Source organism: Moschus berezovskii, chromosome 9, assembly GCF_049115385.1.
Source record: "Moschus berezovskii isolate FMDL1 chromosome 9, NW_MosBer_1.0, whole genome shotgun sequence".
In the NCBI taxonomy this organism is placed as follows: Eukaryota; Metazoa; Chordata; class Mammalia; order Artiodactyla; family Moschidae; genus Moschus; species Moschus berezovskii.
In genome coordinates, this window is record NC_142468.1 from 29,681,164 (window position 1) to 29,708,748 (window position 27,585).

The window sequence follows — 27,585 nt, forward strand, 5'->3', positions numbered from 1 at the left end:
AACTTTCCTTACCGTTTAAGCCATCTCAAGTGGGATTTTACTGCTTTCAGTCCGTCTGGATTTCCACCTGTGTTGGCTTATATAAAACTGACTCTGAAATTATAAGCCAGAGCCCTATATATGGATCGCAGATGCATCACTAACTTTGTGAATGTGGGCAAGGTGTTTATCATCCACAGGTACAGTTTTATCATTGTATAACTGACATCACACCTCTTAAAAGTACTGTAGTGAAAAAATAAGAAGGAAACTCACTGTTTTGGTTATACAATGTTTATAAAGTTTAATGATCAGAAAAAGCCTAGCAATAACCTGGTGTATAAGTCGCCAGGTAATGGATCCACATCTCTGCACGCCCCAATGCTAGAATATTTAAACCCTAGCAGCTCTGTCCAATATACACATCATAGAAACTGTCCATCAATAATCAGAAAAATTTGAAATCAGCCAAGGGGAACGATTCTGTTTCACAGCTAACATTATAGCACAGATTCTAATAAATGAAATTTTTATCTGGGCTAGCATTAGTTATTTTCACTCACGTAGCATTTGCAGAATTCCTGAACATACCACACAGGAAAACAACATGGAATATAATCAACTTTAAGACAGGCTGAGGCAGCCACATGATGTGGAGGTGGTCTGCTACTGGCAGCAATTCAAACGGTATTGCTGAAGCAATCTCCATCTAAATCTCTCAAATGAGAAATTAACAGAGAGGCACATTCACAAAGCTACAGAATTTTTTTGTGAGTACCAACTTTCTGTACCACAGATATGTTCTGAAATATATATTACCACTCTTAAAGGTTTTACTAGAAAAAATCAGTATTTAAATGTTGTACCCAGTGTATTGACTAATCATATTATATGCATAAATGGACACATACATAGATGTATCTATACATACACAAACATATTACATACTGACATGTTAGGCCAAAGGGAGTTTTAAAACAAACACCAAAGGATACTTAATTGATTACAGAAGTAGAAACTGAGGTTCCTAAGTTATCAATCATATAAGTTACTGACCATATATGTCTCAAATATTAAAAAATAAAGCAAATAAGGCAAAAACTTTAGTGTACTTTACAACATAATATATAAAATAGTTAACATACATCATAAACTAATCTATTACCCAACTGTAGATATAAAATAACTAACCATTTACATGTGAGTAAGTGAGTAGGTCAAAGTCGCTCAGTCGAGTCCGACTCTTTGTGACCCCATGACTATACAGTCCATGGAATTCTCCAGGCCAGAATACTAGAGTGGGCAGCCTTTCCCTTCTTCAGGAGATCTTCCCAACCCAGGGATCGAACCCAGATTTCCCGCTTTGCAGGTGGATTCTTTACCAGCTTAGCTACCAGGAAAGTCCAAGGAAGCCTAGCTTTTTGTTCTCTGTTTTCTTCTCCTCTTGGGTGCAGTGAACTCTAAAGACAAAAAAGTAAGGTGCCTGTCAGATCTAAAAAAGAAAACTTAATTGATAACACACATTAAACTAAATAGGTTGGTATAACAGTAAGAACACCTTCACCACAAAGATACAAGGAATCTTAAACATGACATATACATGATTTTTTCCCTTCAAAATGACATTGCAGTTATAGACTTACTAATGTAGATCCCTATCATCCTAAATGCTACTTGATAATAAGCTACTCGGAGCTTGTTTCCTATGGGTATGCCCTCCCTATAGTTAGTATGGGCCCAGCATGCCAGATCGGAACAGTATCTGGGCCAGTGCTAACAGAAAGTGACTGAGGTGTCAACTGCTTTCCAACTGACATCTCAGTCACTTTCTGTTAGCACTGGCCCAAAACACTAGCACCATACATCTTTTTGGCTACCATAGCACATGCCATGACCAATATCCAAGTTAAGTCTCCATCTAGAAACAGTCGAGAGCCCAAAGTCACTGATTATTAAAAACAAAGCAAATAACAAAAGATACAGAACATGAAAATTATGGAAGACATAGAAGAAAGAAATATTCCCCATCAATGAAAACTAAAAGAAGATGACAGAAAAAGGAATGAGAAAAGACAAAGACAAAATTAAGAAGAAAAAGAAAACAGATTCCTGGAAGGTGGCAGCAGCATCAGGCCAAGGGTATATAAAGCAAGCCTGAGACCTGGTGGAGACCTCCTTAAAAAGCTGACAATGATGAAATGCCTAATGTGCTCAAGCGTTTCAAGGGGAAGGCTTATACACTGAGCAGTAGTCTGAGGATAAATTAGTGATAAGTACATAAAGAAACAAATTAATAAGGCAAAAAAATTATTAACTCTCTAAGGCCAACAATAAATGCTCAGATTAAGGAAGAATCACAGATTACGTTAGATGGCCCGGCTGCTAACAATGTTTCACAAATGCTGAATACTCATGTAACTAAAATAATGACTATACTTGGAGGGTGGGGGATAGGAAGTATCAAGTGTTTGGGTTGGGAGGTGAAGAATATATAAAATTACTATACTGTAACATCTTTGCATGGTAACAGAGGTAACCAGGCATATATACATATATCTCTCTCTCATGGTGATCGCTTTGTAGCATACAGAAATAGCCATTATGTTGTGCACCTGTTACATTAAGGAGAACTAAATCCTCGCCCGCCTCAGTGTGGAAAGTCAACAGGTAATTCATAGCACTGAAATGTGAATGAGTGACAATATAAACATGCTATTTAGAAACATGGAGGTCAATACCAAAATAATTATGAAAGAGTCAAAAGTGGTTGTCTCAGGGAACAAGAAATGGGAGTCAGAGTCAGAAGTCCATGGTTTCTTATAATCAGTATTATAAAATTGTTAATTATTAAATTATATGCTTATGTATTTAATAAAAACCAAATTTTGAAAACTCACACTCTGATAGATTTTAGAATGTGACTCACCAGGTAGCCATAAAAGTGTACATGTGTTTGTTTACTTGCAATAAAAGCCACTAGACCCAACTAGAAAGCAACTATAGTCTGAAACTATACAGGACTATATAGGATTATAAAGAACTCTTGTATGCTGACACAAGCAACTCACAGAAGCACTCAAGACTTCTGAAGGAACAAATACTCTCTTGGCTTTGTCTTCTGTATGGTTCCGTAGCACCCTGTCTCTTTACCATAATGTACTGGGTCATTTTTTTTTTCACACTAAGCCATAAGGTTCTTTGGGGCTTGGACTGATCTGATTTATTAAATAGTAACTTAGGCCCAACAGGACCCACTCACTGTCCTCAGATCTATTCACTGTGATCAAAATAAAACAGTTCTTAAAACTCTTGTACTATATATCTTTATATTCCCATACCGAGCTAACTACTGTAAACATAATAGGCACTAAATAAATGTTTGCTGAATGAATACAGCACCAAAATGGAAAAGTCATTAGGCAGATTCTTGAAATGTATTATATTCATTATCATTGATGGATTACCATAAATCAAGCCTAGCCAGCTAATTATGACTTATTCTCTGTTACTGTAATTATTATTAGAGATAGTTAAACTACTGTTTAATAAATATTAAAAATTATGAAAACTACAGCAACACAAAAAGATACAGCCATTTTAACTCACACTGCAATTTACCACTTAGTTACAATCATCATCGCATAGGTGAAAATTTTACGTTGACTAGAATTTGAAATGAGAAATTTTTAGCAATAAAATATTTTTTTAATAGTTATATCCAGTAACTCACTTGGTGAACTTTGCCCTTTGTTAGGGATACATTTCAGAAACCCTCACGATTACAGATATTCACTTACTAACAACGATGTATTCCCTCTCCTTCGCTGACCACTGCCGCTCCATGTCTGTTCATTTACTGCATTATCACTTACTTTCAAGTGTCAGGATTAATGGTGTGATTAATGGTAAAATTCTCCAGTGTACCAAAGATAAAAACATCACAGGGACACACAGTTGTCATGCTCTTCTGGGTTCTAAACCTTGATGCTCTACAAGGAGTCTGACAAAATTTCATCTGTACCTGTTTCACTAAAACTTTCATTCTCCTCTTCCTCTTCTGTAACCACAGGCATGCTCAGACTTAAAGATTTATCTTCCATATGTATCTTCTGCAGGTCACCTGGAAATAGTTAAACAAGTAATTTTATATGAAAACAAAGAATGTTAATCTTTGAGAAAAATTTTACACAAATTATGACAATACTATAATAGCACATATTAGGTGTTTAAAAGCTAAAATTGTAATGGTGAACAGAAATATGCATTTTAAAATACATATCATTTTTTAAAGTATTAATATATTTATACCTATGTTTTGAAAATAGCCTCTAATTCTTCCATTAAAGAAAACAGAGGAAAAGGGAAGAAACAAAATTAGCCAGACACTGATACAGGATTCAATCCTTATCACACACAGCATGGGTTATATCTGCAGACACCACGGAATAATCATGTGTTACTTCAAGTTAATCACAAATGTAATCATAAAGTTAACAGTCTTTTGTACTTAAGACTGATAGGAACTTAATGACAAATATTCTATATTGGTTGCTGAACACCAGAATGCCGTCCAAGAACCATTATTAAATAAAACAACCTGAAAATAAGGCAATTCTCACATACACAAGCACACACACAAAACCTGTTCCTTTTAGGATCATTATTCACTAATTTAACAAACAATTGTTAAGACCACATTATAGTGAAGGAAAATGTGCACAAACTTCAGAAACACAGTTAAGATTGGAGGTTTTCTATAGCAACCTCTGTTGCCTGAAGAAATATCCTCATCAAATTATCAAATACCATTGTCATATCAGGTCTCATTCAGCATATTGTTTTCTGGTCATGGCAACCCCTTGACAGAGTCACTCTTTATTTCTTATGCTTCCTGATTCTTCTCCACAACACTTATTCCACCTATTATCTGTAATAATTTATCTCTTTATAGCCTGCCTCTTCCCACTAGAATGTAAACTTCACAAGGACAGATTCTGGTTTGTTTAGGCTGATGTATCCCCAGCACTTAGAAAAGTGCCTGGCATAGAGGAGGGCCTCAATAAACCGTGAATAATCAAATATGGATTCAAGTATTTTATAACACAGTATTTCACAGAGTATATATGTTACTAAGTATCTGCCAGTACAGAAGGCAACAAATTCAATGAAAATGAGTTTAAGGTTTCTGCTCTGAACACACATAATGCTGGCATCTTAATGGGATGCAGATTTTATGGAATGAAGAGACTGCTCTAGATGAAGTTAACTAGTAAAAAGCTTCCATTTTAAACACAATTCAAACCAAGATTATAATCAGTACAATCTATCCCAAATTACTAATACTCTTCTTAACAATCTTGCGCCACGTCCATCCATATCAACTATTAATGATTTTTTCAAACCCACATTTATAACCTATGAGAATCTAGGCAACAATGTCAAGGGAAGGATTTCTGAGTTTACAACTGTCAGCTGTGCAAGAAAACCTTCATCTAGTCACATGATGATTAACTACATTTTTACAAAATAAAATGCTTCATCCAGTTATGCAGCTAGGAACCAAGAAGTGAACACACAAAACTTCAGGATGTTTATCTCAAGAGTCAATAAAGTAAATAAAAGCTATAAAAGCTCACGATATGTTCCTCAGGCCTTTATCCAAAACCTAATTATTTTACAAAAAACTGAAACAAATAGCCAACCTGCTTCTTAAAACCCACTAGTTAATGAAGCAGCAAAAGGGAAAAAAACTGCTATGTTTGCACACTGAGAACATAAAGACACCGACCACAACAAAGGTGACAGAAAAATAAGGACAGTCCTGCATCCCGAAGCCACAGTATAATGATCAACTCAAGATATCTGATAGGATTACTATATTACAAATCCAGTAAAAAGAATATGCTCATGATGAAAACCCTGAATTATAAAGCGAAAACTAAATTATGTCCAGTATACACTGTTCAAGAAAATAGCATAAAATACATGTAAAAATGATAAATGCACGCTGCAGAAAACAAGACCCATATACAGAAGCATGCAGTATGCTTTAGAAAGATATCAACCAGAATAATGAACTGTTTAAAAAGTAAATTTTGACATTTAAATCATTAACCTCAGTTATCCACAAAACTAACTTCCTAGAGGGTGTCAGGTTGATAGTTTTCCTCTGCTCCAAGCTCATCACGTGGGATGCAATTATAAGTCACAGATTATTGCTCCATCTCAACACATATGATTACAGGACATGCAGCTAGAATATGACAATTACTTAAGTGCATGTCTAATCTGAGCTCCAGAGCCACATTTCCAATTACCTAAGAGATAGCAAGTATGGCAGTTAAGGACTCAGGCTTTGATTCAAGCAGACTGCCACTCAAGTCTCAGCTCTAAATGTTAGTTATGTGACCTTGGACGTGGGAAAAAAGTTCAGCAGAAAATGAGTGTTACACTGCTATATTTAAAATGGATAACCAACAAAAACCTCTTGTATAGCACATGGAACCCTGCTCAATTTTATGTGCCAGGATGGATGGGAGGTGGAGTTTGGGGGAGAATGGATACATGTATATGTATGGCTGAGTCCCTTCACTGTTCACCTGAAACTATCACAACACTGTTAATTGGCTATACCCCGGTACAAAATGTTTTTGGTGTTAAAAAAAAATTAATTAAAATTTTTAAAAGATTAAAAAGGAAGAGTGTTACATAAGTAATAGTTGTTATCATCTTCACCATCATGTATCGCCATTACTATTAACTGATGTTCTTCCAGAAGCCTGCATGTTATGTTCTAGGAATGGTGAACAGGTATAGCTAAAGCTTAAATAATACAAACGTGGGTAAATCCAATCAATATACGTGAGCACCTATTTATGCACTAGACACCCTTTACAAGAATTGAGCCTGGAAAGGCAGATTGCGGCAAATTCTTCCCCCAAATGAAATCTTCATCCTGTGATCCCTACTCTGTTAAAGTCACCAACATTCCCCCAGTTGCTGAGGCTGTAAGCGTCCCTGTCTCCTCTCTCTCCACCAGCCTGTGTGTGTGGTTACCTGGAGATATCCACTGGCTCTCCTAATTGTCAGTCTGCTTGTCTAATTCCTACAACCAGCTGGCCAGATCCTCATTACTCCTCAACAGCCTTTTACTTAGAGCTCCTATTTTCAGTTTGTTCCCACCTAACTACCATACTACTCCCAGACTGATCTTCTTCAAAGAAAATTGGTCATACCACTTGCTTGCTCAGAAGTCTCACAAAACTCCCTTTGGCCTACTACATGAAGTCCAAATTTCTTGGTTCCACACTTCAGGCCTGCTCACAATCCAATTCTCAATATATCTTTCTATATTAATAGTAACTCTTCAATACAGCCGCCATAATCCACATAAAATGGAACCTTCGTATCCTGTACTTCCAACCACCTTGCCTTTTTTCATGTCAATCTTGTCTTAGTCTAAGGAATTATTTTACATTTGTTTGCTTTTTAATCTTTGGATTTTTCCTGATTACTAAACATGGTTATCATCTAAAAGTCAAACATCATGGAAATTTCTAAGTAAATTTCCATGATCCCATCCCAGAGAATTAACCTCTGTTACATGCATCCAGTTTTCTTCAAAGATAAATATATATATATATATATAAAACTTCTGTCTACATATTTTTTATTAAAGTATAGTTCACTTACAGTGTAGTTTTTCGTATACAAAAAAGTGATTTAGTTTATACATATATATATATATGTGTGTGTGTGTGTGTGTATGTATAGTGTTGTTGCTCAGTCGTGTCCAATTCTTTGCAACCCCGTGGACTATACAGCCTGGTACGCTCCTCTGTCCATGGAATTCTCTAGACAAGAATACTGGAGTAAGTAGCCATTCCCTTTTCTAGGGATCTTCCTGACCCAGGGATCAAACCGGAGACTCCTACATTGCGGGCAGATTCTTTATCATCTGAGCCATCAGGGAAGCCTTGATTACTTGATTACACATATTACTCTTGTTCAGGTTCTTTTCTATTATAGTTTATCATAAGATATTGAATATGCTTTCCTGTGCTATACAGTAGGACCTTGTTGTTTATCTATTTTATATTATAGTAGCTTTGTGTCTACATATGTATTTATTAACAAATGCATCATACTCTTCTTTAAAAAAACATTTTCACTAAGCAATGTATCAATATATTTTGGACATATTTCCATGTCAGTATAAAGAAAACTTTCTCCAGCTTTTTAGGAACAGCAAAATATTCCTTTATATGGACAAAAATTTTATGTACCCAATTTTTCAATGTTACACATTTGAGTTGTTAACAGTCTTTGCCATTTCAAATAATCCTGCACTTGGACAAATCCCCAAAAATCAAAAATACTTTTCTACTTTAATGAACTTTTTGATTAAAGAGAATCTTTTTAGTAAGCACTTGAATCTTTCTTAAGGTGAAGAATAACAAATTACCTCTGCTTCAAAGTATTTACAATACCTGCTGAGCTACAAAGCTGGGGTTAGCTGGAATAGCTGAGTTATAATTAAAGATCTTAATTCAGATCACATTTTACTGTACTTTCTTTTTCATGGATTAAATCCTCCCTAATACACCCAGGTAAATTCAATAACAAACCTCAGCCATCTTTAAAAGTTAATTTCAGAGTTTATAAAAATGTTTTAGATAACTACATGAAGTAAAAAAAAAATATGGCTAGTGAAGGAAGTGATCTTTCACAAATTACATGTGTCAAACGTTTCAGATGAAAAGGTACTTTCATTTAATTTCTTTCCTAGCTTGCATTTGGCTCCTTCTTTGCTCTTCAACTGCATAAAAAGACTGTTTTCCTGAAAGGAAAGAATATTATATTTTTCCACTGATCTATCTATCTTCCCACTTTTCTGGGTCTGAAGCTGCTGTCTCTAATAAAAATGCCATCTCACTGTGCTTTCCAGCAGCTAGTGCTGGAGAAATCTTCAATAGTTTATGTACAAAACTGTTTTAAAATTTTATTTTGGTGAGGTTTCAGTGAGATCTACTAGGTATGCATCCTAAAGCTTAATTTGCTTAAAATGGACTCTCCTTTGGTGTGGTCTCTTTGGAGGCTGATTGAGAGAAAGAAAAACCAAGAAACTAATTGTTTTGATCTGAAAATTGATGTGTCTTTGTCTTTCTGAAATAAAAAAGCAGTCTCTCCAAAAAAAAAAAAAAATTGCTTTCCTGATGTTTAAGAAAGTAGCTTGACCACTCTGCTGCACTTAAATGAAATAAGATCAACTATTAATAAAAACTGCCTGTGCAGGCTTCTAAAACTAAGTATCTTTGCCGATACCTTACAAAAAGCAATCAAATCTACCAAAAGTTAACTTTTTAAGTATAATCAAACGAATCCATCTTTATCTCATGTCCTCTGCTTTGATTTGAATTAATACATAATAAAATTCACCATTTTTAAGGTAGTACAGATCTAGTTTAGATAAACAGTCATGTAAGTACCACTGCAATCAAACTACAGAACAGATCATCACACCAAAAATTTCCTTCGTGCCCTTTTGCAGTCATCACTTCTCTCCACCCCTGGTTCCGAGGAATCAACAATCATTTTTATGTCCCTGTAGACTCACCTTTTCCAGAATATCTTATAAATGGAGCCATATTGTATACAGCTTTTCTTGTGTCTCACTTCTTTCACTTAGCACAGTACACTGAGATTTATCTGTTATTAGATGCATAGATAGTTCTTTTATTCCTGAGTAGTAGTAAACTGTATGGTATATCACGTTTGTTTACATAATGTCCAGCTGAAAACATTTAGGCTGATTGCAATCTTTTGTAATTTGAATGAAACTGCTATAAACTTACATATACAAATTTTTGTGTGAATGTAAGTTTTCATTTCTCTTGGGTAAATATCAAGGAGTGGGACTGCTGTGTCATATGGTCAGTATATGTTTAACTTTATGAGAAACTGACAGTTTTCCACAGTCAGTATATGTTTAACTTTATGAGAAACCGCCAGTCTTCCAGAGTGACTATACCATTCTGAATTCCCACAAAAAATGTATGAAAGTTCCACTTAGCTCTAAAATATTTACTGTCTGGCCCTTTGCAGAAAGTCTGTTGACTCCCAACAGCTAGAGAATATTTTTTTAAATCAAGAATGGATGCTAGATTTAATGAAATGTTTTCTTGGGTAACTATTAAAATGAATTCACATCTTCCCCTTTAACCTATTTACACAGCAAATCATATTGACAGATTCCCAACTGCACGATCCCTGCATCATAGAAAGAGTGTGCACAGTCAAGCTGTTCTGTATCTGAGATTCTTCTGGTACATATAACTTAGAAGTTTTTCGTTAATACTTATGAGACTGGCCTAACAGCTTTCTTCACAATACATGCTGGCCCTGTAAAGAAAACTTAAAAAAAAAAATTCTCCTTCGGAAGTATTTCTTAAATTATCCTTAACAAATGTAGTATTTCTGCCTCTGAATTCTCAAAGCACTTCATGCATTAATTGATGGAACTTATCATATCTAAACTCTATTAAAGGTACTGAACTTTAATTCTCCCTCTACTATCTCAATATAGGAAAAAAACATGCTAAAAGGCTATTAACATATCTTCATATACTGCTGCAGTGGCTTTCTGTATGCTTCTTATATTAGGTACTAAATATTTAGTATGTTTTTAATACTTTTTTTCCCTTGAGCCTCCTAATCAGATTCCAACTTTATGTATGTTGAATATATTTCTGCAGTGCTTAAAAATTAAACTACTTGAGTACATATTCATGTTTTTAAAAACCAAACAGCAAAGTTAACTTTATAGATAAACTATTTCAAAAGAAAAGCAGGTACAGCTTAGTTAGTACATCTAACGCAAAATATGTTTTATAGAATGTGCTACTTATCATAACTTATTCTACATGTAAGTTTGATTCACACACAAAAATTACTAATGAAGTATAATATGGATAATTCTAAACTGATTCTATAATTAACCATATCACTTGGACAAGTTATTTAATCTGTACGTATCTAAACTTTATGTTTAATTTAATCTGTATGTTATCTAAATTTTATCATCTTTGAAATGACCGATTTTATGACTTCTAGGGTCCCTTTCAGTAGTAAGACTCCAAGAATCTAAGATAATTTATTTTTAATATTAATCTCACAAGGTTCTTAAACAAGTATCTAATGCTTTTTAATAAAGAAAACAGGGTGAGGGAAGACAGTACATAAGACCCATTCTCCCTTTTTAAGGTTCTCAAAAGGTACCTCTGTCTCTGGAAGACACTTTCCTTCCTGCTGGTTTCAATGTTTCTTTGTTTCTTCTTTTCCTAGTTGTTTTGGTTTGTACTTGGCCGGATTCAGAATCAGAAAAGTCAACTTTGACCTGACGGTGCCTTCTTGACTTCGATGCCTAAATAGTTAGAAATCTAATTAATCACAAAATGAATCCAACAATACGTCATTTAGGGAATGGCAAAACATTACTGCTTGGCAAATAGAAGGGGAAAAAGTGGAAGGAGTGACAGACTCCCTCTTCTTGGGTTGTAAAATCATTGCGGATGGTGACTGCAGCCATGAAATAAGAAGACGATTGTTTCTTGGCAGGAAAGTGATGACAGACCTAGACACTGTGTTGAAAAGCAGAGACATTACTCTGCCAACAAAGGTCCATCTAGTCAAGGCTATGGTCTTCCCACTGGTCATGTATGGTTGTGAAAGCTGGACCATAAAGAAGGCAGAACACCAAAGAATTGATGTCTTTGAACTGTGGTGCTGGAGAAGACCCCTGAGAATCCCCTGGACAGCAAGGAGATCAAACCAGTCGATCTTAAGGGAGATCAACCCTGAATATTCACCAGAAGGACTGATGATGAAGCTGAAGCTCCAGTCCTTTGGTCATCTGCTGTGAACAGACGACTCACTGGAAAAGTCCCTAATGCTGGGAAAGATTGAGGGCAGAAGGAGAAGAGGGCGTCAGAGGATGAGATGTCTGGAGGGCATCACCAATGCAACAAACATGAACTTGGGCAAGCTCAAGGAGATGGTGAGGGACAGGGAAGCTTGAGGTGCTGTAGTCCATGTGGTTGCAAAGAGTCAGACATGACGGGGCAACTGAACAACAGGTCATTTAGGGAATGACAAAAGAGATAGACAAAGATGAGGAAAGATTTACGGAAATACTTGTCATAAAGTACTTTACCATGATACTTGCTTGCTTAATATTTGTCACAGGTGTATATACCCTTTTATCTTTATAACAGGAAGAGGTCCCTGCAGCTGTCATCATCATCTATTCAAACTGGGTTAAAATTTCCTTATTGGGTTAAACTGTTGGAGATGCATGGTTAGAAGTGGAGGTAAAAAGGACAAGTATATTTTTCCCAGCTAACAACCTATTCTCCTTTTCTTCTAAAAACATTTTATTTTCCTTTGTTAGCACCACGTATTTCAAGTGAAACTACTTTATGCCTGGCTCTCCATATGGTCATGTGGTCCCAATCTAGTCAAAATAAGCTTCACATCCCCAAGGCCACCAGGGGATGGGCGTGTGATCTGCCATACCTGATATAACTCAAGTTTTGAAATCTGTTTAACTATTAGAAAGAAAAATTCTCCCTTTCCACTGAACTGAAAGCTGGGAAGGCTGGAGTTGTCACGAATAGCACTTGAAGATAGTGAAAGCAACATAAGAGATGAGAAATAGAGGTAGAGTCCTAGGACTTTTTAGTTACGTCAGTCAATAAATTCCCTTACTTGCTTAAGCAGAGCACTAACTATCAATGTCATCTATGTAGTACATGTATTATCAACAGTTTAAAAGCTAGCTTGTACTACATGTTAACTGTACCTCAATAATTAAAAAAAGAATCACAACCATGCAATGACACCTTCATATAAAACCTTATGGGGATTATAATTTAATTATTTAATAATTTTTAAAGTATTTCATAATATCTTAAGATATTCAACAACAGCTATGGAAATAGTTCTGGTTTAAAAGAATTTGGAATAATTAATTTATTGTCCTGATGCTTTCATTCAAAACTGCAGTAAAGCAAATTGATAACACTTAACTAATATATAGTCACTTTCAGTTTTTCCATTTATTCCTTTTTATTTCAACAACCAGAGAATTATAGTAGTTTCCCACAGAATAAAGACACTTTCAGATTCATGAGAAACCCAAGAAAGAAATCCCAGGAAAAAATATGAGATGAAGCACATAAGTTTATCGGTGCTCCTTCCTGAAACCTCTCTAAAATTAAAGGAGAGGAATAAAAATGAATGAACTCACAGAATGGAGATAATAGGAAACAATATAGCTCTAAACAAAACAACAGTCTGGAGGTGGAAAAGTGACGGCTGACTTAGAATGAAGAAAGGTGAACAAGGAAAGCTGGTCCACGTGGATCAGGAACTGGGGTCATTAAAAAATGTGTAGATGTGTGGAAAATGTACAGAAGGAATAGTATACCACTTTCCAGCCTCAAAGCTGAACAACTGACCTCTTCCTGTACAAAACAGGTGAGCTCTCTGGAAAGACCAAGCCAGAGCAGTTGAAGGCTTTTGACAGCACTTGAAAACCTAAGGAAGGGGTAAAGCCTCTTACTGGAAGCAGGGGTGTTGAATGAAGTCTCTGGAAGGAATGAATGGTGAGCTTGTCAGTGGATTCTCTGTAGGCACCCAAAACACTGCCAGCTGGGCTTACGTTCTACTTTCCTCCCCCAGCTTGCTCTCTGATAAAAATGGCTAGATTCAGGAAAAACATGGAGGCTAAAAGGCTGTATCTCAATATGGTGGTTTAGTCACTAAGTTGTGTCTGACTAATGCGACCCCATGGACTGTAACCCACCAGGCTCCTCTGTCCATGGGGCTTTCCAGGCAAGAATATTGGACTGGGTTGCCATTTCCTTCTCCAGGGGATCTTCCTGACCCAGGGATTGAATCCAGGTCTCCTGCATTTGCAGGCAGTTTCTTTACTGACTGAGCTACCAGGGTATCCCTATATGACCACTCTTAAATATGATCTCAAGATCTTCAAATGTTTGCAAAAAGTCACCAAAATGAAAGACAGAGAACAAACAAAAATAAGAACTCTGGGGGAAAAGGAAGAAACCTCAAAAAACTGTAATTAACATCCTCAAACAGATAAACATACTGCCGCCAGGGGAAAAAAAAATAAGAAATCCATTTTTTAATTAATAACAGATTCAGAGAAAAGAAAAAAGAATCTTAGTAATGAAAAAATGTCAGCAGAAATTTTAAAAGTCCATTATAATAGTTCAGAAGATAAAGCTCTCTGAAAATAGATAAAAACAAAGAAGAAGAAAAGTTCCAGAAAATAAAAAAAGCAAAACTGCAGCAAAGAATTCAATCAGAGAAGCATTTATAGAAAAATACCTCAGAACTGAAGGCTATCAGATCAAAAGGACGTCAATCATAAGAGCCCAGGGGATTGGTGGGAAAAAAAAGACCTAAACCAAGGTACATTATCACGAAAATCCAGAGCTCTGGGGATAAAGATAAAATTCTAAAACGTTTCATAATTAGGAACACTAGAAGCTGGAAGACTACTAATAAAGAACAATGGCATCAAAATTCCAGGTAAATACCAGGAAAAAAATAACTAAAAGAGAAAAAGGTGCAGATAGCTGCCTTTTGAGATCACAAGTCCAGGGGCAGGAAGTGGTGGAGCAGGACTGCTGAATTGTATAAGCTACATAGTATTATTAGATTTTTTAAATTATGCAGAGGTGTTACTCTGATGAAAAAATAAAAATGTGATTAAAAGAGCATCAAGTAAATTTCTAAATTACCTTATTAAATAAATAACTTACCTGAACAACAACTGAAAAGGCCTTTGATTTTATTTTCGCTAATGATTCTGCCCTTTCACATCTCTGGAAGTAAAAACAAACCGGAAGGGGACAAAGTTAAAACACACAAACATTACGTAAAATTACAAATAATTAAGTATTTTTTTTTTATCAGAAATAACATTCAAGACAGAAGGTAGGGTAAAAGAAACTAACATTTATTGGACACATATTAAGTAAAGACACATAAACATGCTTTCTAACATGGGCCATGATAACAACCCCATGGCAACTGATTGTTTTCATTCAAGATTTAAAAAGGGTAAGAATGAAAGCCCTGAGCCCTAGTGCCTATGCCACTCCCTCTTCATCTGCCTATGCCCAAAGATGGCTCTTTGCCTCATCCACTGAGATGGATGAAAACCTTGAAGGCAGAAAGCAGTAAATAGTAGCTTAACCTAGGTGAAAGGCTGACAAGCAGGGAGAAAAGACACAGCATTACAACAGTCTCCCTCTGCCCCTTAAGGACTGAGGGCGCCTTCCACCATCATCCCCCTTTCCCACTGAAAACGGTGAACATTCTCCTGCCCAGTCTATACCTGACGTGGTCTTTCACAAGGTTTCCAGTAAAGAACAGACTAGCTCTTCACAGAACCCATGTTACAGAATTTTCTAATGTTTATGTATCAATATTATAATATTGACCATAGGATGTTATGGTCAATACACAGAATCACAGCCACACATAAAATGAAAAGAAGCTAACCAAACCTTTGCCCCGTAAGCAAGCATATAATGAATTTTTCTGACCTCTGATTGTTGTGAATTTCTCTCACTCTTTTCTTCTCCACCTTTAATTTTCAGTTTCAAGGGTGGATTCTAAAAGATAAAGTAAGTTATATTTACACATTTACAATTCAAACCAACTAAAAATTAACTGAAAATTATTTTCAGAACAATGGAAATCATTTACTCAATTACTAAAAAACTAAAAGAATATTTCACACGTATTGAAGCATGGCTTACAACCAGACATTAAGATCATGGTTAGGTTTCATCAGAATTACAAAATCAATAAAAATTAATCCTAACTAATGAAAGATAATATGCAGATTTATGTGGTAGTGAGAAAACTGGTTTATTCTCCTTTCCGTAAGGTTTTCAAAGGTCTTAGTCATGATCATTAAAATGAGTTATTAAGAGAGTGCTACAAAAGATGTTTACATAAGTGCCGAGGTCATCGTGCAACCCATTTGTAGCACTTAAAGTTGTCAAACATTAAAATAAATGTCCATAGAGGAAGCAAATTAATTCCTTCTTCCCAAGGCTGTCATCTCATCACTTTCCTTGTTCATCTTTTGTAAAATTGAGTTTTGAGCCATTATCCTTTATATAAGCCAAAAAGTAGCAACAAATCTCTCTGATAAATAACTCATAATGATGAAAGATAACATGCAAAAATGCCTTTCTAGCATTTGTGAAATAACACATTATCAAACACATAGTAAGTAATAAGAAGTTACTTGTTTTTTTCTTTTATCTTTTTCCTAGAAGTATTTAGTAAAATTAGATGGAGTAGTGGTTTCAAAGGGAAATTTAGCAAGGTTTCCAGAGTTAAGTTTCTCTAGCTGAAAAGACTAACATGGAATATGGGCGGCTCTAGCATCAGCATTTGGGTCAGAAAACTAAATGGAAGATATGCATTGATGAGATTTGTAAACAGTTAAACCAAGGCAGACGGAGCACTGGTGAACAGAGAGCATGCGCTCGGTCATAATGGGAGAAGGCACCATGAGGTCCAGCTGTCCGCTGCCATGCAGCAAAGCAGGACCGGTGTGACCAAACCTCTCACCTTTAAGAGAAGTCAGACGTCTGGAATCTTAAGATCACAAATATTTAAATGTTGGGAATTAGTTCAAGTTTTTAAAACATTAGGAACAATGCTATGCAAAGAAAAGAAAAAGTTATGTGTAGGATCTGGCTTAAAGACAGCCTGGGTGCAACCTCCAGATAATGCTAAATTATAAAGACTGTACTAATTCCATGGTACACCAAGATTATTTATTTCCCTATAATTATGTATACTACATAGTGTGTATATATATATATATTAAATGGATATTATTATTTAACTATATATTATATAGTTGCAATTATAATTATATATATTATTACACATAAAACCCATTTGTAAGGTTAAATAACATCACCTAGCTAATAACTGGTAAAGCTGAAACTAAAGAAATTAAGCCCTCCAGATCTTCGTTTCACAGGAGGTAGCCACTAAAGGAGGCTGCCTCTCAACACCCTCACCCATGTCCAGCCAGTCACATGCGATGCAAATGCAAAGCTGACGTATCAGTTACAAACCTTTCTGTCCTTGTGCCACTGCTGATGCTCCAAAACTATGTCCTTGATATTGTCAAAAAAATCATCTTTTATCAAGTTGAGGGATTTTTCTGGATTGGATTTGTCAGCTGAAATTACACGTTTCATTCTCTGATAATGGTCATGAACGTTCATCATTTCCTACAGGTGAAAAGATGAGTCCTTTTAATTCAGTTTTCGAGGAGAAATGCACCAAAACAAAATAAAATCACCTTCCAAAGTGACAGAGTTCAGAAAGAATAACTTATTACTGTATATTAAAAAATAACATAACTATGCAAACCAGTACATTATTAACGAAGAGTCTGCTTTCCAGAAATATGGAATCACTGAATTCAACTCAATAAACATTAATTAATATACAATATATGGAGAGATGATGGGGAAAGTCTAATTAATATAGGATTGCATTCCTGGATGTAACAAAACTTATTTGTAGCACAGCATATCTTTAAATATTACTCCTAATAATTAAGATCACATTTTTATTTCATATTGTCACACAAAGGATATTTACACAATTCTTTATATTCAGCTGGGAATTCCTGTCTCATGACTCTCACCTAATCCTCCACAGAGATGTGCTGATTTCAGAAATCTCAAAGCTCTTGTGTCTGTCTCCATAAGCTTCTTCATTACTTCAGTGATGAGATTCAAGATTAAATGAAATAGTGATTTATGACACCGTTTGAGGCATAATTATTAGTTAGACCTCAGAAACCTCCAGACAAATGGGTAGGTCTATAGGGTAAACAGAAAGACAGCCTATGGCCAGCAGACTTAAGAATCACATAAAACCAGCACTGACACTCAGCTCCAAGACCAGCAGAAAACTATCCCTCACTGATTGTTACCATGTCCTCTGAGTCACCCCCAAGACAGGCTAGTCAATGCATTTCTAGGAGATTTTTATGGACTTGATCAACATCTGTTCAAGGAATTCAAAACTGCTGAGGAGTGCTGAGTGCTTACATATGCGGGATCTTCAATGAGGAACAGTGTCCTGACATGGGGAGCCCCTAACATTTTACATGGTACATTGTGCTGTATTCCCATTATTTTACATGCACTACAATACAGGACAAAGACAACTAGCTCGGGGCCTGAGACTGTCACTTGCTAGATTGTGACCTTGAACAAATCCCTCAGTCACAATCATGTTCCACGTTTGGACAAACACAATGCAGATGTATTAAGTGACCTAATACAAGTGGAAGTATTCTGTAAAACACTAAACAAAATCAAAGAATTAAGAAATAAAAGGTAGTGAAGGGCTTTGGTGCTTTACACACTTGGACATTCAAATCCAGTGTCTGTACCTTATGCTATGCAAATTACTTAACTTCTCTGAGCCTCAGTTTCCTTGCTTTTAAAACTGGGAAAACACTACCTCCTCTGCAGGACTATTATGATAATTAGTGAAATAACATACAAAAAACCTTCAGCATAGTTCCTGGCACACAGTGAATACTCAACATGTAATGTCATTATTATAATTTTATAAATGAAGAAAAGAGGTTCAAAAGTGAAATGACTTGCTAAAGGGCATATTTAAGTAACAGAGTTGGAATTAATCAGATGCTTTAAAAAATTGTAATTATGTATGGTGATGGATGTTAACTAAACTTACTGGGGTGATTATTTGACAATATATATAAATATTGAATCATTATGTTATATACCTGAAATTAAGACAATATTATATAACAATTATACCTGAATTTTTAAAAAAAATCAGCTATTTTGATTCAATATTCTGTTCTCTTGTTTTAATTAAACCTCCTTAATCACAAAAGATAACTGAGTGGCAGAATCACAAACAGAATTCAAATATGCTGACATGAAGACATAAGAGCATTTGCAGGAGGAGAAGGAAAATAGAAAAGTATTCAATTTAGGGATTATCAGTGAAAATGGGTAATAGACTATGCTAGAACAGGAAATGGAAAAGGCAATGGCAACCCACTCCAGTACTCTTGCCTGGAAAATCCCATGGGCGGAGGAGCCTGGTAGGCTGTGGTCCATGGGGTTGCTAAGAGTCGGACACGACTGAGTGACTTCACTTTCACTTTTCACTTTTATGCATTGGAGAAGGAAGTGGTAACCCACTCCATGTTCTCGCCTGGAGAATCCCAGGGAAGGCAGAGCGTGGTGGGCTGATGTCTATGGGGTCGCACAGAGTCGGACACAACTGAAGCGACTTAGCAGCAGCAGCAGCAGCAGAACAAGAAAAATAGAGCCAACACAAGTACAGAAGGAAAAGGCCTTCAAAGCAGAGCTGTAGCAAGCCAAAAATGCTAGGTAAAGTCAGCATGGCTTCACACAAACTTCTCCATTCCTAGAAGCTTCCACAAAAAGGCATTTCATAGCCTGGCCCTTCTGACCCTCCTCTCCAATCACAAAAGAATATGGCTTTATGCATCACCCCAGCTCTGTTCTCTAAAACTTCCCATTATCTGATTGCTCACATATACAATTATTTAACAGAGGAACCTTTAATTAAACAGCTTCAAATGAATAAAAAAAATATTTAAGAAGGCATATTGAAAAAAATTAAGGCTCTACCACCAAATTAGTCAACAATCAAAAATTATAACCAACTGGATTCAAATCATCTTTTTTTCATTAAGAGAATACTAATAAGAACAACATCCTGCTGTTCAAAAACACCCTCTGCCCCTCTCTCTATAATTCACATCAGTGCTTCTTGGCAAATCCTTTCTGGTATCCCCAAATCTTTCATTCTTCATGCTACTCCAAACTTTCTCCATTCTCAGCTCCAGCAGGAGGCCCTCTCTTAAAGTTAAGGCTACTGGGTCTATTTACTTTCTGCTTCTCTTCTTCACAATTATGAGTACATTACCACCTCCTTCCCTCAGGTTTCCAAGGAAGAAGTGCCTTCTCCAGCTCAAAGGACTCTCTCCACCGGCTCTTGGTCATCGACCCAGCACCTCCTCCACAAAAGGGACCTCATAGCTTCTTTTCTTCACAAAATCTCCTTCTAATGGCTCCTTACCCCAAACCTAAATATATATTCTAATTTTCTCCAATCTCTAAAACTTTTAAATGATTCCCCTCTCCCCAAAAGATAAAACACAAATTCCCTCTATTAAGAAAAGCTTTTTTCCTATCTTTATTTTTATACATGATCTTCTCCTACTTCTTTCCTGCTCAACTGCTAGAGGGCAAAGATCTTAATTCTTGTCATACTTCACTAGACATCTGCAAATGATACCTTTCCAACCCCAGTCCCAGCTCAGACAAGGTCTTTGCTGTCCAACAGGCACTGCTATAGAACCTTAGCTCTATTGCTTGCTAACAATGCCTCCGTGCCTCAGTTTCCTCAATCTTTAATCAGGGATAAAACATCTTCTGTAAAAAAAAAAAAAATGAACTAAAATTTGTTTAAAGCACGTTGTGCAGGGATGTTGTTGAGGAGTAAAATATTGATAATATACAGAAAACATCTTGGATAGCTCCTGCACTACACCACGTCCAGTCTTAAGATACTTAGTAAATAATTTCCTTCTGTGTAATTCTTAACATTCTAGGTACATGAACACCTTTGTCAATCTGAGGATAGTCTACCTCATTCTCACCAAGTGTCCATACATATGAAAATTTTACGTATAATTTAGAGGGGGAAAAGGATCCATGGACCTGCTCAAGGCTATTCATGGACCCCTGATTAACAGTTCTTGCTCAAAACTAAAGTCGGTATACAGAGCAGACCTAGACAGCTTTGAAAAATCAGTCGACCTGACAGCTGAAGCTATGGGAACGTGGTAGCATCTAGGACACAGAGAAACAGTTGAGCAAATCAAAGATCTGATCACTTCTCACTCCGTATATAGGAAAAGACTGAATAGAGTTGAGGGGGGAGTAGTAACATTTAATATGCATCTACTATGTGCCACAGGCCACACTCAGCACTCTTCAGGAATAATCTAGTCTCAACTCTTACAAGTGGATAAAATAAGTGTTGCAATCATAATATTAAAGAGGAGGAAACTAAAGCTCAAAGAAATGACAAAAACACAAGGCCCCCACCTGCTCACACTCACGCTACACACTTTCTATGTACATAGGAATCTATTCTTTAGAAAAAAGGAACGGATCACTAATTAGAAGGCTGCAACCCTTTAGTGGGGTTTTGTTTTAACCTCGGGGCAACTTTCCCATTCAGGTAAAACTCTCTGTAACTATTTATCAATGCAAAAGATTTTCATGAATACTGCACATCTCAAAATAGGGAAATACATTAGATTGAAAAGCTGTTTTAAGACTGTAACTCTTATCCATGATTCTTGACTTCTAATTTTTGTTTTATAAAAATAAACTATTTTCAATAGTGTGTTTTTACTCAAGCATAGTTAAGGAACTTAGGAAATGAACATATATTGTTTTTAAAAAATAAAGTCACTAAATTCTTGTTTTATAATAGTGGGTTTTTACTCAAGCGTTGTAAAAAGGAACTTAGGAAATGAACATATATTGTTAAAAAAAAAAATAAAGTCACTAAATTCTTGTTTCATAATATATCTAAAGTCAAAAACAAATGGTAGTTTCAGTATTTGAATCCCAATCTCCTTAGTCCAAGGCCAGTCTTTTACATCTATTTCTTACTCTCTCAAAATTTATTCCAGAAATTTTGATATATTTAGGGTATAGTATTCCTGACACTTGACAGAAGGTAACAGCATTCTATGATTAGAAAAATTTTTAGTATCTAGTAGATGAAGGTAAACTCAATATATACTTAACAACAAAACAGTTTTTAAAAAATTTTAAGAACATAAAAGCAAATTTACCTCTAATACATCAGAAGTGATAAGTTTTAATACACGATCATTTGGGTCCTTAAATTCTTCAGTAATTTCAGCTCGTTGCATTTTTTTCTTCATTCTGTATGACAGCTAAATAATAATGTCTTTTAAAATAGATGTTTTAAAAGATATATTTTAAGTACTGAAATAAGTAAGCCAGCAATAAAAAATCATCTGTAAGTAAATATGGACCAAAAAAAAACAGTTTTAAGTATGCACTTACTAAATAAGTACATACTTACTCTGAAAAATATATTTTTCAAAGACTGTTAAACAACTTTTGAAATAACCCTTAAGATGCCAGGCCACATGCTTACAAATTCAGAGAGGTTACACAATTTGTCAACTGACAGAACTAGAATCTTTTGATTAAAATGCTCTTTCAATCTAGCATCTGAAAGTGTCACAAGACTGAAGAAATACGTATTAGTGGAAGTTTCAACTTTTCACTATCTGGCATTAAAATCCCTTAGTTCTCTTTCAGTGGCCTCTCTGATGTCTGAATAAAGGCATAAGCAAATGCAGATACCCATCTAACTTCTTCTAACCATGTACTTAATGGACAACATTCAGAAACACTGCATTATTAGGAAAGCCTGAATTTTGCTTTCAAAAAAAAGTAAGCAGAAAGTATTTTTTTCCTCTTTTCTTTTTTTGGCCATGACACACGGCTTATAGGATCTTAGTTTCCTGACCAGGGAATGAACCCAGGCCCTCAGCAGTGATAGCCTGGAGTCCTAACCAGGGATCACCAGGGGATTCCCAAAATTTTTTTCCTACTTTAAGAAGCCTTTTTTCTTTTCTTTTTTTTGGCCATACCACAGCATGTTAGGATCTTAGTTCCCTGACCAAGACCTGGGACTGAACACATGCCCCCTGAATTGGAAGCACAGAGTCTTCACCACTGGACCACCAGGGAAGTCCAAGAAGCCTTTCCTCAAGTATTGGGAATTATATAATACTCTTTCCACTTTCTGGAGACTGAGGCACTTAGGACAATGAAACAGAATTTCTCATTTTGAAAAACAACCTCTTTCAGATAACATACCAATTTAGGCATTGCTGTAAAGTGAAATGCTCTGTCTAGTCGTAGTTTCCTAAAAATATAAGCTGCATCAAAATGTTGTGCATTTATCAAATCTTGCTGAAATTTTAAAATTTCATCCCAATCCTTCAGGGAAACTCTAATCTGAAAACAAGAGGAATAAAAAAATTGTTAGTAAACACAAATCTTTTTTCACAAATCTATTATAATTTTGAAACACTGGCATTTCTCTTTAAAATCAGTTGGCTATGAAAATATTGCACGTGTTTCATATTTCAGCTGGAGGAAAACAACTCACAGATATTACCTTTTGTTTTGGTTGACACAGTTGCATGTTATATAATCCATATAGCAGATACAAAGCACCAACTCTAATCTGGAAGGTGTATGGAGGTAAAAAATATCGCCAAGCCGAAGTCAAAGCTTCTTTTGTAAACGTGTTCTTTTCTAAATTTCTCATTCTACCACTAGAAAACAGAGAGAACCTATATTATGACTGTGAAAAAAATAACAGAAGAGGTTTATACTTGTTTAAATAGCAGCTGCTAGAAAGCAGACAGGCATTCCACACCTGATCCTTTCATGATTCAAGGATAAAGACCTAATTTTCTGCTGTGCTTCTTACACTGAGGCCCTAGATACTCTTGATGCATCTTCCAAAAGCATCAACTTTATTGCTGAATTGGGAGCAAAAGGAGTAGGGTTACAACTAACTACTGGTTTAAGAATTTTAAATATGTAATATATTAAAATAACCATTTAAAATAACCATGGTAATGTTAGAGAATAAAATGCAAAGATCATGTGCATTTTGACAAAATGGATTGACCTACAGGGTATTAAGCTAAGTCAGACAAAGATAAATTCTGCATAATCTCACTTACGTGTGGAATCTAAAACACAAAGAAACAAACAAAACAGAAACATATAAACAGAGAGCACGGTGATGGATGTCAGAGGGGAAGAGGGTAAATGGATGGGCAAAATAGGTGAAGGGGATTAAAAGATACAAACTTCCAGTTATAAAACAAGTAAGTCACTGGATATAATACACAGCATAAGAAATAAAGCCAATAAAAATAATACTTCAGTAATTTTGTATGGAGAAATATCAATAATCTCAGATATGCAGATGACACTACCCTTATGGCAGGAAGTGAAGAGGAACTCAAAAGCCTCTTGATGAAAGTGAAAGAGGAGAGTGAAAAGGTTGGCTTGAAGCTCAACATTCAGAAAACAAAGATCATGGCATCTGGTCCCATCACTTCATGGGAAATAGATGGAAAAACAGTGGAAACAGTGTCAGACTTTATTTTTGGGGGCTCCAAAATCACTGCAGATGCTGACTGCAGCCATGAAATTAAAAGACGCTTATTCCTTGGAAGGAAAGTTATGACCAACCTTGATAATATATTAAAAAGCAGAGACATTACTTTGCCAACAAAGGTCCGTCTAGTCAAGGCTATGGTTTTTCCCACGGTCATGTATGGATGTGAGAGTTGGACTGTGAAGAAGGCTGATCGCCGAAGAGTTGATGCTTTTGAACTGTGGTGCTGGAGAAGACTCTTGAGAGTCCCTTGGATTGCAAGGAGATCCAACCAGTCCATTCTAAGGGAGATCGATCCTGGGTGTTCATTGGAAGGACTGATGCTAAAGCTGAAACTCCAATACTTTGGCCACCTCATGTGACGAGTTGACTCACTGGAAAAGACTCTGATGCTGGGAAAGGTTGGGGGCAGGAGGAGAAGGGGACGACCGAGAATGAGATGGCTGGATGGCATCACCGACTCTGCGGACATGAGTTTGAGTGAACTCTGGGAGTTGGTGATGGATAGGGAGGCCTGGCGTGCTGTGATTCATGGGGTCGCGGAGAGTCGGACACGAGTGAGCGACTGAACTGAACTGAATTTTGTATGGTGACAGATGGTTACTGAACTTGTGGTTGATCACTTGTAATGCATTTGACTGTGGAATCACTTTACTGCACATCTGAAACTAACATGCTGTAACTCAACCATCAGTCAGTCAGTTCAGTGACTCAGTCATGTCCGATTCTTTGTGACCCCATGGACTGCAGCAAGTCAGGCTTCCCTGTCCATCACCAACTCCTGGAGCTTGCTCAAGCTCATGTCCATCGAGCTGGTGATGCCACCCAACCATCTCATCCTCTGTTGTCCCCTTCTCCTCCTGCCTTCAATCTTTCCCAGCATCAGGGTCTTTTCAAAATGAGTCAGTTCTTTGAATCAGGTGGCCAAAGTATTGGAGTTTCAGCTTCAGCATCAGTCCTTCCAATGAACATTCAGGACTGATTTCCTTTAGGATGGACTGGTTGGATCTCCTTGCAGTCCAAGGGACTCTCAAGAGTCTTCTCCAACACCACAGTTCAAAGGCATCAATTCTACTCAACTATACTTCAATTTAAAAATATATGTGCATATTAATATATAATGGAGATTTTTCCCCAGTAGTCTCAGGGGGTCCTAATGTGTTCTTGAGACATTGGGGTGAAAAAGTTGGAGAACCACAGCACAATGTAACCCTCCTCCTCCTCCTCCCAATTCTGCAGGGAAAAAGTTCACCAATGTAAACAGCAGGGTAACAAAGGAGACCCCACTATAATCCAAAGCCTGGGCTCTCTAAGTAATGAATACTACAAGAATGAAAAATACCTATTATAGTACTGGCAACCAAAGCAATTTCTAAAGAAAATCCACCACTCCTTAAATCATCTCTACTTGTTTTCTCATTTTAGTTCCTTCTTCATTAAATTAGAAGTTGGGGCAACCACAGCAAAATTTTTCTAAACCACCACTTCTCCCAAGAGGGATACAGTGAAAAAGATCACAGGTTTCAGAAACAGTAAGACATACTGGTTTCAGTACCTGCTGCACCACCTACTAGTTGTGTGATCATGGAAAAATTACTTAACCTTTTAAAAGCTCAATTTCCTTATCTATAAAACAAGGATAATTACTGATCTCAGAGTTTGTCTATGGATTACATACAGCTATAAATGAATTACATTTAGTACCAGTAAAAAACAATGAGTTCCTCTCCTTCCATTAACTGTACAACAAACGGTTCTCCATTCTCCATCCTCTACAATGGACAAACTACACAGGTACTTATTTTACATCAACAAGGAGAAAAAAGAGAATGTTCACATTTTATTCAGAACATAAGAGTTATAAACACAAGGACTCATTCATTTTATTAATTTAGCCTTTTAAATATTTTAAGTATTATGCTAATGGATACCAGATCCATCCTGTCACTGCCCTCACAGAGCTAAGTCTAGTGGGAAAAAAATTAAAAATAATAATAACGAATATTTTGAGCACTTAAAAGTGCACTTATTATCACAATCAGTAGAGGACTCTGACCACATTCAGGGAGTGGGGCTCCATAATCCATGCTTCTCACCTTTACACTATACTGCCTTCTGAGCTGCACAGTTAAAATGTGATTATGTCAAGAGATAAAATAAGCACAAAGTGCTACAAGGAAAAGAGCATAAACACCTTTTCAGTCCAGAAGGGCTAAGGAATGTTTCCCCGAGGAACTGTCACAAGAGCTCAAACCTGAATGAAGAATAAGGTAGCCAGGCAAAGGCAGCTGGGGCAAAGGTCCAGACTGAAGAAATGCATGTAGAGAGCCACGGAGTGGGCTGGTAGGTGAAGCTGCAACGCTGGGCAAAGGCCAGTCACGAAGGGTCTTGCCAACCCTGTTAGGGAATTTGAGCTGGAAATGGCAACCCACTCCAGTGTTCTTGCCTGGAGAATCCCAGGGACAGGGAAGCCTGGTGGGCTTCCGTCTATGGGGTCACACAGAGTCGGACACGACTGAAGTGACTTAGCAGCAGCAGGCAACGGAAACCATTTAAGGGTGGTATAGAAGGCCGTGACATCATCAAATCTGCACTTTACAACTTCAGCGGTTGTATGAAAAATGAATTCAATCATGCAGGGTTTTGTCTTTGCTGGTGTGTTTTTTTAAAAACATGGAGTTCTAAGAAAACAAGACTAGAGGGAGGGCACGCGACGGTGATCTAGGTCAGGGTGAGGTAGTGGAGGTAGAAGAGTTCAGAAGGGCAGCCAGGTAGAGCTATAAATATCTGGGAGGAGGCCGCAAAATGGATGGATGAAACCCAAGCCAACGAAATCGCCCAGGGAAAACGCGTAGCCAAGCACAGATGACGGCCCAGGAGAGACGAAGGCAGTGTTCAGACTGCCCCTTTGCTCAGCCCTTCCCAGGCGCCGCAAAGCGAAAGGGATGATACTTGTTACGCCGCCCCTGAGCACAGAGATAGGCGGGACAAGAAACACCCACCAGAAGATGGTTCCAAACTTCATACTTCTCCAGAGCTCAGTGAAGTCCTCGAAGCGCACGCTATCCATCTCCTGGAAGCGGCTGAGCAGTGCCTCGCAGTCCTCCTTCAAGGCTGCAGGAGCCCCCATGTCTGCAAAACAAGCACGCCACGCGCGGGGTAGCGGCGGGCGGTAGCCGAGGAAACGGGGCT

At 36.8% G+C, this 27,585-nt stretch overlaps 1 protein-coding gene across 2 annotated transcripts; it reads right to left on the reverse strand.

Moving 5' to 3' along the window:
- SNAPC1 (small nuclear RNA activating complex polypeptide 1) lies at nt 1–27,585 on the reverse strand. 2 transcript variants are annotated; one of them, XM_055436664.2, is made up of 10 exons: nt 27,396–27,585; nt 23,374–23,533; nt 23,070–23,210; nt 22,007–22,111; nt 17,178–17,336; nt 15,618–15,686; nt 14,829–14,891; nt 11,257–11,401; nt 4,001–4,099; nt 8–1,439 (listed from the first exon to the last, which is right to left on the reverse strand). In XM_055436664.2, exons 1-10 carry the CDS (start codon nt 27,521–27,523, stop codon nt 1,393–1,395), a joined length of 1,116 nt encoding a protein of 371 aa, XP_055292639.2. In that variant the 5' UTR covers nt 27,524–27,585; the 3' UTR covers nt 8–1,392. The 2 variants fall into 2 exon arrangements, with proteins under 2 accessions (XP_055292640.2, XP_055292639.2); XM_055436665.2 differs by lacking the exon at nt 23,070–23,210 and having other exon boundaries at nt 1–1,439.

Excerpts from the sequence above, each read along its gene's own strand:
- SNAPC1 (XM_055436664.2), bottom strand. The coding sequence starts at position 27,523 with ATGGGGGCTCCTGCAGCCTTGAAGGAGGACTGCGAGGCACTGCTCAGC. Across the intron at positions 23,534-27,395 it reads AAGTTTGGAACCATCTTCTG|TGGTAGAATGAGAAATTTAG; the intron begins GTGGGTGTTTCT and ends TCTGTTTTCTAG. Across the intron at positions 11,402-14,828 it reads CCTTTTCAGTTGTTGTTCAG|GCATCGAAGTCAAGAAGGCA; the intron begins GTAAGTTATTTA and ends CTAACTATTTAG.